Genomic DNA, 13,550 nt, shown 5'->3' with positions numbered 1-13,550 from the left:
AGGGCTGATGAAATCCTACACCATTGGTATCTTTGGTCACTTCCACTCACCCCCTGGCCGGGGGAAAGCCCCTGGGTGGTCTTAGCCACATGCTTCCTTTCCTGGGTGACAGGTCAGCGTTTGGCTGCCTACCTTGAGTTCATCTTTGCTCTGGAAGTTGTCCAGGAGATGCTGGTAATGGGTGTCACACATCTGGCGAAGCAGCGAGAGAAGGCAGGACACGTACTCACCCTGGGGACAAACCCAAAACACATTTAGCACAGACAATCACCAGGGCTGTGTCCCCCCAATCCACAGAGGGCAAGGACAGAAGGAAGGGTCTGAGATGGCCCCAATGATCATGAAAGGGAAGGGGACAACACTGGCCCTGAAAATGAGTTTTCTTTTCTTCTAAGGGAAGCCTGGAGGGCTTGGGAGTTTTAGTAAGACTTCCGCAGCCTGGGGTTACTTGAAAAACCTTAACCTGTAACAAAGAAGTACTGCAAAATAAGACAGATATTCTAGTTCTTTTCCTAGGAAAGTTTTAAGTACATAGTTCTTTGTCACTGCCTGTTGCCAGGGTACCATAATAGAGTCTGCAGGGGTTACTTGGGTCACGGTGCTTGGCCTTCTCTGGACAGAATTTGGACTCTGCCCATCCTGCTGTGTCCTTCTACAAGGATCTCCCTGGGGACCTCCCAGAGCTTACAAGTGGTTATTGGAGCAAGCAGATGGAACATAGTACCGTTTCCCCGAAAATAAGACCTAGCCAGACAATCAGCTCTAATGTGTCTTTTGGAGCAAAAATTAATATAAGACCGGGTTGTATTGTACTGTACTGTACTGTACTATACCAGGTCTCATAGTAAAGTAAGACTTAGTCTTATATTATATAGGACCAGGTTTTATATCACAGTAAAATAAGATCAGGTCTTATATTAATTTTTGCTTCAAAAGACACATTAGAGCTGACTGTCCGACTAGGTCTTATTTTCGGGGAAACATGGTAGATCAACATAACGGTCTGGGAAGCAGAGGAGTCAAAACTGATCTGTATGAGAAGACGAACCATGGACTTTAAGACAAGTACAAATTTAAGGATAAAAAATGAGTTTAAATTTTCTTCAAGTTCCAACTGGGGTCCATGAAGAAAACCCTGCTTTAAGGACTCCCAAGACTTCCACCGTCTCAGCAATTTTTGGCATGGCTTTCTCTTAGAAGACTGCCTCTTCAGAAGGAATGGAGGAAAACTACTTCAGTTGGACAATTTTCAAATATTTTGAAACTCATGAGAATTTGACAAGTTTTTCAGTCTCTCAAATCCTTTCTAGACCCATGAAAGTACTATACATACATGTATCTAAAATACAGACATGTACGTGAACCTCAGTTTTATCTGAAAAATGGGAATAAGCCATAATTCATAGATTTGTTGTGAGGATCAGATGAATTAATGTATACAAAGCATTTAAGGGAAAAATCCAATATACAAAGAAGTGCTTAATAAGCATCATCTTCATTAAATCTATATAAAATGAATCACTTCATTAGTATTGCTAAATGAGTTAGTATTCGTAAAGGGCATGGTGCAGGGTCTGGCCCACGGCACGCGTCGTGTAGTGGTTGGTTAGAAGGACGGGTTGCCAGGACGTGCCAGGATGCTAATGTTTTGACCTGCAGAGAGAGTGCCCTCCCAGGAGCCCTAAGACAGCCAACCTCCTCTCCAAGACCAGGGCTCCAGCAGGCAGGCCTGCTCTCTCTCTGTGCTCCCTGCTCACCCTGGCATACTGGATGGAGCTGGGCTTGCTTCCACAGAGGGTTTTCTTCAGAGAGATCACTGTCATCTTCTACCTGCCAACTGGAAGGTTCCACGCAATCTGTTTACCATGTTCCAACATCAGGGCCAAGAAGCCCAGCCTGGCTATAGGACTGGGGGCGCTGGGGGCTGCCTCGCTGCCCATCTGGAGACGCTGTCCCAGTCGGTTTCTCTTCTCACTAGATAACGCGAAATCCCTGTCCCGTAATGCCAGTGCACGCCTACCTCACCACATGTTTCTAGACATTGAGAAACAAACACTATGGATGAAAACAACTAATCTATAGATTCAAGCAAATTCTTAGAAAATTATTCTGCCATGCACATCATTTTGGAGAGCCTGTCCTAGAAGGAATAGTCTGTTTCTCACCTTCGACCTCGTCCTACTTCTTATTATATCTCTATTGCATCCCACATCATAGAGAATGACTTGGTTGGAAGGTGAAGGCCGACGAAGACAGTATGAGGAAGACAGAACAAGACGCTTTCCTGAATCTGCCCTTCAGTAGATTCCTGGGAGCATGACTTTTAGACTTCTAGAGCCTTCAGAGGGGAGGCGGGGGTCAGAGGGGAGAAGAAAGGGGTCAGCATGCTGACAACCATGCAGGAAAGGGGGCTGAGACACAGGCAGTATGATGGTGACGTGGGTGGGCGTGGAGGAGCCCCAGGTTAGAAAAGCAAGCAAACCTGAATGTTAGTTACTAACAGTGATCTCGGCTGTGCACTGCGGGCACCGCTGCCCTCTTACCGCCTCCTGAGCGTGCGATTTGCTCATGATGGTGAGCAGAGTCTGCAAGAGCACGTCCAGGAGGCTCTCCACCATCATTTCTACCTCCTCCATGACATCTGCCTCCTGGAGCGAGCAGTGAGAGAACACACCATTAGCACCAGGCCATGCTGATAGGCAGCTGGCAGTACTTACTAAGTCAGCCATGTCACGAGTGGTCTTCGGTCAGGCGTCTCAGCACCGCGCTCAGCCTCACTAGTGTGCAGTGTCAAGGCACCCGGGGAAACAGCTCTGAGAGGAGGTGAGGAACCTGCCGCTGACGCCCTGCTATGGTGGCTGGGGCCTCCCCTAAGCCAGCACCACCTTGACACCCGCAATTCTGAACTGCAGGCAGACACATTAATTTCAATATACAGGACAGAAGCGAGGGTCCTGAGTTAAAGGCTCTCTTGAACTTCCCTAGAAATGTCGGGAGAAAGCACAACACTGCTGACTAACACGCTGAGAAAATGCTGAAGTATTCGTACTCTGGGTGTGGGCAGTGCCTTCACCACTGCTCATGCACACACGTTTCTGTCTTTCTGAGGATGCTTCCTCCTGAGGGCATCGCGATCTCTGCCCGCGTCCCGCTTCCAGCTCCTCAGCATTCTTGCTGGTGTTCACTGGTCCACCTGGAAGACTCTGGTCTCAGTGCACCTTTCCGAACAGCCTCCCAGACACAATGGAGCACGCCTCCTCACGTAGGGCTACTTCCCAGCCACCCGGCTCTGACTTTCGGAAGAGTCTATGCTACCCTTTCGTAGACCTCTCACATTCAATCTCAAATCCTGTAGCTTAATTTTAATTATCTCACAAAGAGATGCCTAGTGCCCCTTCTCCAGGCAAATGTCCATCTGTCCACCCATCCATCAGTTCGTCATTCATTAAGCATTTATCATGTGTCAGTCACTGTTTGGAAACCTGAGTATACAGAGGTGAACGGGGTAGGTAATACCTCTGCTCTCATGGAGCTTAGATTGCATCCATCCCCTACCGGCCCATTCAGTACACGTCCACTGTGCCCCATTCCTCATGAACAACGTGTGCACAGCTCTGGGGGCCAAAGCCGTCTGTCACATCTGGTGAACTGATTGTAACACTCTTACCTGTGACGTCTCTCTGACTAGTTGTAAGCAACTAATTGCACCCCCCGACTCTCTAGCACACAAATACAACTAGGCTGTCTCCTTTAGATTTTTTTTACCTGTTCCCATTCCTCCTCTTCCCTTTCTTTCATCCTTCAATTTTTCTTTCTTTCAGCAATAATTGCCCACTCCCTCAAGTCTGACCTTGGGCTACTACTAGGAGACCTTATGCGTCTCATGTTGCCTCTCGGAGGCCTGGTGGCACGGGGAGCTGCCAAGCCTTGCCTGGAGCCAAGAGTCAACAATAGGGCCACTAGAGCCATCACAGTCACTCTGCCAAGCTGGGCCCATCCCCAGATGGTACTTAAGTCTGGACACCAGAGCACCCTATTGGGTCCCTGTATCCCGCTCAAACCAAGCATACTCTCTTGCTGGCACCTGTCCTGCTCCACACGGAGAGTCTAACATCGTATGTTCTTATCACCTGGCTACTGGCCTTCATTTTAAATGCAGTGAAATTTTATTCTCCAAAAACCTATCTCAACTTAATAAGATGGCATAATAAAAAACTCGTTCTTGTTTTTAATTTATTTCTTTATACCTTCCTGTAGTTTCCAAATTTTCTAGGAGAAATATGCGTTTCTTCTATTATAAATACATATATAAAATACATCCCATTAAAATAAATTCCTACCCTTATCCATGCCTGATACAGGTCTTTCTTCTCCTCCCTGCCCTCCTACCCTTCCACCACAGATCTCTTTTTAAAAGAAAATATAAAGAAGAAAGAAAATAGGCACCAGTATTAAGGGCTGAAACCTCGCCGCTAAAGTACAATTCTACCATCCCATGAGGCTCAGCGTGCTTGTGGGCAACAGTTCTCTCTCTTACATTCTGACCTCATCTGGATGGTATAGGAACGCCATATGGGCGGAATCAAGCTGCCAGGGAACTGACAGAAAAGTCTGAATGAGCAAGCTGCCTCTCAGTCTGCCTGCCTCTCTGTGCTCGTGCACGGGCAGCCTCAGAACACTCCCAGGGGCGCAGAATTAACACCTTTTCATAGAAACAGGGCATAGCACAGGATTGGGCGTTCTGGTACTACAGACAACTACGTTTCTGGGTGGATTTAAGGCAGTGAAACTTTTAAAAATAGCAAGACTGTGTTGTGTTACGCAGCCTGCTGGGCACACACAGGCCTCCATTCACTTGGGCACCTTCCTGTCACTGATGAAAGCTTCTCTGACTGAGAAACGTACAAAGAGATCTTTGTGGCTCTGCCTCTGGCTCAAGTAACACGAGAGGGGACAGAGCTGAGGGGGTGGAGTGGGTGAGGGGCCACTACCAGAGAGCTGGTCTTGACGATGGAGAAGATGCTGCCGAGAATCCCCGAGCAGATGAGCAGCTCTTTCTGCTGCCGCAGGTGAAGGTGGATGTGGTGGAGAACCACAGGAAGCAGGACGCGGCGGGATTCTGGGAGAGAAAACACAAAGATGAAGAAGTCCTTCAGAGAACGGCGACCTCTGGGAGCCAGTGGCACTGTGGGACTCGGCTGGTCTGAAGCAGATGGGGCTGGGACTGAAGCCAAGCTGGAGGTCGCCCCTTCCCTTTGGCGGGCGTAGAAGCCCACTTCCCGGGCATTCTAAGACATCCCACGGTATTACCCTCCCATCTCTCTTTCCCTCTTTCTCATTTCAAGCCTTAGAATCTACGGTATTTTGTGGGGGATGAATGTTAGGGTACTGCTTCCAAACGAAATCTTTTTAATGACTAGACTCCACAGGGAAAGCTCAGCTTACAGTGAAAACTCCATTTAAATGACACACATAGTTCTATGAGCTGCATTTACTGAACCTGCACACTTCATACGGGTTATCAATGGTCCCTCTTCAAGATGCCCTGGCTAGGTGGCCCGGCACTTCCGAGTCTCCCCACCCACACCCCGGCACTGACTTTGTGGCAGGCATGAGGACTGCCTCACTTTCCCGTCAGGTTTGTGGGATGCTACCTGTGTTAGCTGTGTCTGCAGCAACGATTATAACAGAACCAGGACTTCTGTCTTGTCATAAGCCTCTCATAATTAGCTAACCCATATTGCCAGTCCTTCTTTTCTTTCTCCTCAATGTTACCCAAATAGCATTGTCATCAGGAGGTGACTCTATTTAGAACCCTGAATTCAGGAAGGTTGAATCCAAGTTCCAGCTACTTTATTAACTCTCAGACCTTAGGCAGGTTGATTCCTCCTATGGACTTGATTTTCCACCACTGTAGAATGAGGTGCTAATGGCCTCATTTGCACTTACTCACACTGTGGTGAGAAGACAAAGTGAATATAAGTGTGAGCATGTGTCTGGTGCCCTGCAGGTACTGTAAGACCTGGCCAGCATGCTTCAGTCAGATTATCAGTAACACAAACAAGCCATGGCCTTTGGATTTATTGTTCACATTTGACCATAGTTAAGTGTGCCAGATGAAATTCAGAAAGAAAATCTTTTTCAGCTGAAGTCCAATGACACACGAGACACACGAGAGATTTTGGGACTGTCTTGTCAAATATTTAGACTATGTTCCAATAAAATAGATAGACTGACAGCTATTCTATGTTGAAAAAGATGTTGGGCTGAAAGAGAAGTTCATAATATATTTTGAGACCAAAATACCAACATAGTAGGATTTGTAACAACCAACAGCTTCTTGCAGACAAAATAGTAGTTTGCTACTAGAATCTGCTGAAGAAGAGATCAAACCAATGTGCTCCGAGAATGTAAGTGTTGGTTAGATGACAACACTGGTAAAAATCCTTCTGCTTCAGGAACAATGCTGCAATTTGGGCAGTCAGTGAAAGTGAGATGCAAATGGAAGTTTGCTGGTGGCTTGTCATCTCAAAATACAATTACATGGTTCCACTACCACATAAAGTTTAAGAACAATTTTTCTTACATGATTATAGGAAGCAGCAAGTACATGCAAAAATATTAAAAATAAAGTATGTCAGAGAGAGCAGTCTGCTCTCCCCCTTCCCAGAGATTCAGAAAGCATCTTTTTTTTTTTTAAGTAGTGAAAAAGCAGTTTTATTAGAAGAAAAAGTACACTTCAAAGAGGTAAAAATGAGCCCAAGAGGAAAGCAATGGCTCAAGGCCATTATTAGAAGAGAAAGTACATTCCACATGGTCTGGAGCGGCCCCAAGCAAAGACAGGGCTCAAGAGGGGGGCACCAGAAAGCATCTTTTTAAAGCAGTGTACAAAACCTGAGTGTGGGCAATGATCTCAGTGACAGTGTGGCCCAACCACTGATGAAACTTTTAATTCAGGAACTGGTGAAGAAAGAACTATTTACCACAAATTGTTACTGGCAGAGAAAAGCTGATTTTATTGGATTTTATTGGTGGCCATTTTACCATCAACAATACCCTACGTTAGCAGAATTAAAGAGAACATCCATTTAGCATTGCAAATGTGTGCAGCACTGGGCTGAGAAATTATCGTTCTCATATTTCAAAAATCAAACTTAAAAAAAAAATTTTCGATGTCAAGAGAGATAATGGATGGGGGGAGGAGGGTCCACAGTGTGAGGGATATAAATGATAAACGTCTAAATATTACTTTGTCTTGTGCACCTGAAACTAATAAAAAATATATATTGAAAAAAATTTTCCTACCAAAAATTCTAATTATGAAAATTCTAATAATTGTTTTGCTGTTTATTCCTGTACCCTAGAAGTGTATTCTATGATAGCGATATTCCACTTAAAGGATCAGGCTCATGTTGATCTAAATATCTGGCCATTGAGCTTCAAGCTGATCATGTTCGATGTGGTTTCAGGTCTGAATCTGAACGTTCTTTCTGAAAGGCTACCTGGGCTGCTGATGGTATTTCTAAAGCTGTCCTGACCTCCTTGGGGACATGGAAGGCTCCCTGTCCATCTCTTTGTCTAATCCTTAGAGGCTCCTTCAAAGGGGAAATGCAATCTATTTGACTGGTGAGACAAGGAACCAAGAAAGCACAGTGGGTCCTGAGGGTCCCCCTTCACGGTCTCTTTTATTTCCTTGACTTTGTTTATCCCCTTGGGCTTGACCCTTTCCTCTTGCTCCCCCTCCTTTTCCTCTGCTCTCTCACCCTGCTGGGGGTGTGGAAGGCCCCATTCCTGGCAGCTGGCTCAACTTGTGGGCCTGCAGGTTGCTCTGCAGGCCACTCCACGTGTGCCCCCAGGACTATCTTCTGAGTGAGGCAGTAGGCCCAGGTCTTGGCTGCATTCTCTAACAAAGTTTATCCAAACTGCATTTTAAGGGTCACTGGCTTCTTGCATGATGGTCCATAAAACTGCCTTTGATCACCACCTGGCAAACCCCTAGAAAAGAGTCAGGACAGCCTGACTCTCTTCCCAACTTGATTTACCTGAGAAAGAAAAGAGGCGGCTGTCCACAGTCCTGGCGATGGACTGCAGCTTCACCACATCCATCGACTGCCCAATGTGCACAGTGCTGGGCATGCTCCCCAGGGTCCCCCTCACAAATTCTGCCACCTCCTGCACGGTGAACATTTGCAGCAGCTCGTCGAAGATGGTTGGGAAGGAATTGAGGAGTGCAGCCTGCAGAAGCAAGTGAAGCTGGGGTTAGCTCAGAGTTTGGTGTGTGTCTATCTTGCATGCTCAGACAAAGATATAAGGTGGTGAAAGGTTGGGAAGGCACTGCAGCACCTGTGCCCTGGGTGGGCTCCTCCCTGGCCTTTGCAGCACTCTGGGGACATGGAGCAGGCAGAACCAAAAAGGAAATCAAAATAAGAGAACTGACTGGGGCCCAGGCCACTTGAAGCTTTCATAAATTGCCAAGGCATCTGCTGGCAAGAGAAGGGAATATAAAATCAGCTTAACATGGCTTAATATCCATAGTTGTTTTTGCTCATAAAATGGATTTACATTTTTTGTCTATCTTTATGATCAAGCTCTTGACTTTCCAATTTTGGGGCCAAACTCAAACCAGGAGTTTCTCAAAGAAAGTATGGCAGAGAGAGCTGAGCAGCTCCAAGCAGCATTAGCTGAAATCTGCTCAGAGCCCTGCAGCCAGCGATGCAGCTGAGAGCTGGACCATTTGCTCAGGACAGAGACATTTATTTGAAACCATGAAATCTGAAGACTCTGTAAATTATTTCTTTTACATGCGATGCCTGGCCGTCTCAAGTGTAAATCCAAAGGATGGAGAATGTGTAGATTTAGCCATGAACTCTTGAGGACTTTCAGTGATGGTGGCATAGAGTTCAGTGACCTAGATGGCCCAGGGAGTGTGTATGTTTGGAGATGTCTCTTCTAGGATCTCAGCTCTGGTAGACCCATGAGGTGACTTCTTGAGGACAATCTGATAGTAATTACAGAGGCTTTGAGAGGCAGAGTAGTATGGGAAAAAGAGAATGAGTTTTGGAATTAGACATGAGTTCAAATCCCAGCTTTACCACTTATCTGCCATGGAACCTTGGGTGAGTTACTGCCTAATCCTTCGTTTTCTCATCTACAAAGTGGGATGATGCTATTATTTATCTCCTGGCGTGGGTATAAGGAAAAAATCAGGTGCACAAAGTTCATTTCCAGTAGAGTGCCTAGCACACAATCGACCTTCCATAAATGCTGGTTCTCATTCTTCTCTGTCGTCTAAATGGAAGCAGCAGGAAAGAGGCTTTTTCCACTTCTCAGTCCTCTTACACTATTAACCCAAGATTTCCAAAGGGAAATGGAATGTCACCTCGAGATAAGAAGGGGACATGCACTCTTCCCAAGTTGAGGGAGAGGCAGGGAGGCTGTTTTTCTTGACGGCTTCATCAGCAGACACTGACCTAGAGTGCGTGAAAATGTATGCCACAGGGAGTAATGCACAGGCCTGTCATACTGCAGTCCCTGTTCGGGCCCAAGCACAGGACCTACATGAATTCTATCTGAAGATTCATAACTCCCTGGGATAGCAAGGAAGTCATTTTGCTCTAATTAGAACCAGCACAAAAACATATTGTCACAAGCAGCTAGATAAAAGAGATAAAGGGGGGAAAGCAGGTACTTCATAATCAAAATAAGCGGCAGCTGATTGGCTCTGAAGTATAATGAGACTTCCTATTCTTATGCACCAGGAAACAAGGATGCTTGCACCCTGACATCTCCGACTGGTCAGAATCAATCAGAGACATAAAGTCTGACTGAACAACATAACTGGTGAGCTTTCTGAAACTCATGAACCATGAGCCTGGCACCAAAGAAGCAAGTCAGGTCTAAGTTGAGACCAGATCTCAGCTCGTTACCCTGATGTGGCAGGGTGGGCTACTGAATCCAGGGCACTGCTGAGTTCTCATATCTGCCTTGCTCTGCTAGCTAGCTCTGCACTCCCCCTTTCTCTGCAGGTTGAGTGGAGGAGTACTGGGTCCCTGTTGGCAGGAACAGATGGGCTGGGGAGAGAAGGGAGGAGGAAGATGAGTTGGCTGGGGTACTTAGGAGGGGAGACCACAGAAGGAGCCTTTCTTAGAGAGGCACCTGGCGTCCTTGATGTAGTTCCACTTTTTATAGAGTCTAGTTCCCAGTTGCTCACCTATTCTCTGGGCCAAGGGGCCTAAAGGTAATTGGTATCACAGGGCAACACAGAGTCAAGTGGAAAACAAAAAAAGCAGACTATTCCAATCTTAAATGAGACATTTAAACATACATTTGCACCCATAACAGTCCTGGCAGCAATTGAATGAAAAGGCAGCAATTGAATGAAAAGACATGAGAGAGGCTATCTGGTCTTTGCTGATAGTTTTGATGTAATAACTGGCTTCAAAAAAATCAGAGAAGTGCAATTCATTAGATACAATTCTGACATTTACTTATAAGAGAAAATAACCCCCTTGTGACGGGGGTTATTTGGCCAATATCCTTGATCCTTTCTAGGGTGAGACTGCATGGCTCACCCACCAATAGCTTAGCTGACCAGATATTTTTAATATAAGAAAGCAAATTTCCTTCCCACATTGACCTTTCTAATATAATCTAATCCTAATTCTTGACCAAAGTTATCCAGTGATTTCTGCTGTTTTTCAACCTATTTCACTCTTAACTGCTGGAATGGACAAGTACTAAAGTTTTTTAAATGAATACAGTGACTAGGAGATGAAATTCCCTATACATTCTGAAGGTCCTCTGTTAAGTAAGATGCTCACCAACAACTGAAAGATGGTAGCTAAGTAAATGCAGCCTAAGGAGGGCTCCTGAGAACACAGCTGTGCTTCTTCTCGGCCATGAAGGCATTGGGCTGTTTCATATTTGGTAGCTGGGGCCTGGCTGGCTTAGAAGGAAAAGCAGCATTTCGTTCTATTTGGTATTTCCTTGTAAATTAACCCTTAATCAACACACAGGAGCCTGTCAAGGCTTCTTTGACTCTGTAAGACAGAGGACAAGGAAACCACCTGCTAAGACAGAGAGGAATCTAGCAGCAAAACGTCCCTGCAGTTCACAGACCTGAGTGAACAGGAGTGTCTCTGAGTTTCTGCTGTCCAGACTGAGCACAAACCGGATGGACTGGAAAAGTTCTTGGATGCTGGACCGGAACTGCTCCTCTTCCATCCCACAGGTGGCTCGTGAGTACAGGATCCTTGACTGCACGATGAACTTGAAAAGGTACTCCAAGGCCTGGAGGTGTGGGAGACAAAGGGACACAAAGGGGTTAAAGATAGCCAGCCACCAACATGGCAGGGAACGAAGGGCAGAGTAATAGCAAATTCTACACTAAAATCCGGTGAGGGACAATTCCAACTGTGGAGACAAGCATTTTATTTATTTTTTAAAACTTTTCTCAAAGTCCAAGTGGTCACTGAGCAGCAGTGGTTTTCTTACCGAGAGAACTGTCAATTTACTTCACAACTGTTTTTTGAGATTCTGGAATTGAGGAACCACAGACTGTCATGGAAACAGCTGAATCCAAGAACATCCATGATCGAAAGAAAATTCAGCTTCTCTGCATTTGTTTTTTCAGGTCTGGAACTAAGAACCGCCAAAGGCAATGCTGTAAGAACCTCTCCTGAATTTATTACAAAAAGGAAGAGCCCTTTAAGGCACTGTCTGCACCTCTGAGATGCAGTTGGGGCCTGACAGTGGCAGCCTCTCACCACGGGTCAGGGCTACGGCAAACTTGCCCCAGGCTGCATAGCCGTTGGTGGACCTGACACATCTACTCTCCAACCACCTTCTCGACCAGGCTCTCTGCCATAAGCAGTTCACAAACAGCACAGAAGACCAAGTTCCCAGAACATGTTTTGGGAGCGGAATCTGATTTTAAGGGGTCTCTGCAGCGTGGCCCCTGCTTATGGGCAGAGTAATTCGTTTTTGAAAGACCAGATTCAAGATCCAAGACTACGCTTTCTAATCAAAGAAATGCCACACATTTCCCAGACATCAGGAAGGCAGACACTGGGGAGAAACTGATCCAAGGATGAAACAAATGGAGCTCCGTTATTTGAAATACATAACAGGAAACAATTCCAAAGCTACTTTTCATGATCTATCCACGTCAGAAGGTTTGGCAAAGCAAACCTCTGTGTGTGTGTGTGTGTGTGTGTGTGTGTGTCCCACACAAAATTCAGTTGGCACTAGAGAATGGCTAGTTTAGAAAAATGTGTCTTCTGAGTCTCGCACCAGGAGATTGTGTGGAAGTTACAGTGTAGAAATGGCCTCATCTCCATAAATGCTACAGCCTCTGTTCACTGTCCTTTTAATGCCTGGTCTGTGAAGAACCTGGAAAGTCGGCGTTACATATTCTAATTTTTAGAAGGCAAATGTTTTCGTCATTACCAGTGTTTTCAGTTTGAAACAGCTACCATAAGAGATGTATTGAGTGGCTTGAAACCTCCATTAGTGTCAGAGTGAGAGGCAGAACCAGACAGCAAATCACCTGCACTTCCTGGGCTTAGTTCCTCCATTAAGTTCTAAAACACAAAACACCTCACAGGGGAGCAAGAGGCTGGTGTTCAAGATGGCCCCGTGAAAACTGGGATGAGAGCATGGAAACAAGCCCACTTGTAGTCATCCATCAGCAGCTGACTTCCCCTGCCCCATTCCTCTGGATTTTTGCAGTCAGCACCAGCTTGGCCAGGACCGCCTCTGACAGATGCAACTGGAGAAGGAGAGGAGGGTGGATGAATGCAGTAGAAGGTGAGGGATGGTTCCTACAGAATGTGTTCAAAGTTCAAGGGTGCTCCTGACCCTATGTGGGGACAATGGAACGCTTAGCTATGGCTCAAGGAGTTGCTGTTTCTGTTTCTACTTAAGTTAAGAACCTGAAAGGAAAAGAGGTCCTAAAAGTTATTACAACCTTTCTATCGAAGAGAGCCACTGTGCCCTCTCTTTCCTCCTCATGGTTCCTTGGTAAAGACCTGAGGTAGCTCAGCAGTGAGACTTGTGCTGTCTTTTTGGAACACCTTGCTGAAAGCCGTCCTCAAACCCACCAAGGACACCCCCTACAGGTCATTCACAAGGGAACAAATAACAGAACCAAGTAAGAAAATAAAGGTCTCTTTTACTTTCATCTTTTTTAGAGGTAGAACTTTCTTGGAAAGGTCCTAACTCAGAAAGTGAAAAAAAAAGATGGGATAAGAATGGCCAGATGTAGTAAATCAGAGTAATAAAAGAGAGGAGGTTTCCTGGTCCACACATGATGCCAGCATGAGAGGTGCCTGGTCAGGAGCACACACATCCTGTGAGGAAGGAGAACAATAGGGTCAGATGGAGATTTACTAGTTTGGTCAAGAGGACTTGTAAACTAAATCTTGATGAAGCCGGGAAAGGGCCTGATAAAGCCATAGTACTAGATGCAGTAGTGTTGGATGGCATTCAACCAAGTTTGAAATGGTAAGAACAAGTACGAAGTACCTCAGGAAGGTGCTCCCCCAAATGCA

The 13,550-nt window shown here is 45.9% G+C and overlaps 1 protein-coding gene across 5 annotated transcripts in view; it reads right to left on the bottom strand.

Moving 5' to 3' along the window:
* The window catches only part of DOCK3 (dedicator of cytokinesis 3), a 297,859-nt gene that overhangs the window by 61,942 nt on the left and 222,367 nt on the right, over positions 1 to 13,550 (bottom strand). For 4 of the 5 annotated variants that reach the window (XM_081071637.1, XM_081071636.1, XM_081071634.1 and 1 more), the window contains 5 exons: positions 11,119 to 11,289; positions 8,043 to 8,235; positions 4,992 to 5,119; positions 2,502 to 2,648; positions 133 to 231 (listed from right to left, as the gene is read on the bottom strand). In XM_081071637.1, the coding sequence (XP_080927763.1) occupies positions 133 to 231; positions 2,502 to 2,648; positions 4,992 to 5,119; positions 8,043 to 8,235; positions 11,119 to 11,289 (738 nt within the window). The remainder of the gene's footprint in view (positions 1 to 132; positions 232 to 2,501; positions 2,649 to 4,991; positions 5,120 to 8,042; positions 8,236 to 11,118; positions 11,290 to 13,550) is intronic. The other variant, XM_081071635.1, reaches the window with a different exon arrangement.

The sequence above is a fragment of the Rhinolophus hipposideros genome, assembly GCF_964194185.1.
Source record: "Rhinolophus hipposideros genome assembly, chromosome: 14".
In the NCBI taxonomy this organism is placed as follows: Eukaryota; Metazoa; Chordata; class Mammalia; order Chiroptera; family Rhinolophidae; genus Rhinolophus; species Rhinolophus hipposideros.
The sequence above is the reverse complement of the archived record's forward strand: the minus strand, read 5'-3'. Positions and strand labels throughout refer to the sequence as shown.